Source organism: Etheostoma spectabile, chromosome 5, assembly GCF_008692095.1.
Source record: "Etheostoma spectabile isolate EspeVRDwgs_2016 chromosome 5, UIUC_Espe_1.0, whole genome shotgun sequence".
Taxonomy (NCBI): Eukaryota; Metazoa; Chordata; class Actinopteri; order Perciformes; family Percidae; genus Etheostoma; species Etheostoma spectabile.
The window spans coordinates 34,703,266-34,704,217 of NC_045737.1; the positions used below are offsets into that span (position 1 = coordinate 34,703,266).

Here is a 952-nt window from a genome sequence, read left to right on the forward strand (position 1 = left end):
CAGCTCTGAAATAGAAAATGAGAATGATGAATGAATAACAAGTAAGAGATGTGAAAATGGGAATGATGAGTAAATAGTAAATAATAAGTGAGATATGAGAATGAGATTGATGAATAAATAGTAAATAATAAGTGAGATATGAGAATGATGAATAAATAGTAAATAATAAGTAAGATATGAGAATGATGAATAATTCTTAATAGTGGAACCAGTGAACAGGTGCTGCAGAGACAGTGTTACTGGGTTATGGACCAGAACTGAACCTGACACTGACGGTAAGAAGTCAGCTGTTCATCAGAGAGATAGCTTGTGGGTAGAAACTGTTCCTGAATCTGTTGGTTTTGGCGTACGGTGCTCTGTAGCGCCCCCCCCAGATAAGCTTTAGCTTTCAACCACATCCCAGGGTCTTCCACACACCATCCGCTTTTACAAGTTTTAGACCTTCTTAACACTTGCAGCTTCTCTCAGAAACCTCCTGGTCCTGCTGCTCACCATCCGACCAGAACACTAGATCTCTGTCGTAGTCGAAGGAGACACAGGAGCTGTTTATCGTACAAAGGGGAGAGAAAAAAGTGAAACTGCCGGGGGGTTCATCCAGGTTTATTGGATTCTGTGTTTGTGTGTTACCTGTAGGAATCAGTCTGCTGACAACTCTCTGTGAGAAAGGAATCCATCTGGGAACCAATGACCCTGTTCACATGGTAAGGACCTGTGGCAAGATTTAATTAATTCAAATGGGATCTATTTTATAAATTAGAAAATCAGTGGTTTGATTTGAAAATTCCAAAAACCAATCTTTTCTTCTCTGCGATTGTGTCTTTGTGTCTCCCTAGTGGTCAAAGTGTAGCTACATATCTAGGTTTGAACCCCACAGACATGACCTCGTTGGCCCATCCAGATCCAGGTATACACACACACACACACACACACACACACACACACACACACACAC

General features: G+C 41.2%; 1 protein-coding gene across 2 annotated transcripts in view; it reads left to right on the plus strand.

The window, feature by feature from the left end:
• Positions 1-952, plus strand: part of ttll4 (tubulin tyrosine ligase-like family, member 4) — a 25,306-nt gene that overhangs the window by 20,896 nt on the left and 3,458 nt on the right. For both annotated transcript variants that reach the window (XM_032515394.1, XM_032515393.1), the window contains exons 19-20: positions 634-701; positions 834-904. In XM_032515394.1, the coding sequence (XP_032371285.1) occupies positions 634-701; positions 834-904 (139 nt within the window). The remainder of the gene's footprint in view (positions 1-633; positions 702-833; positions 905-952) is intronic.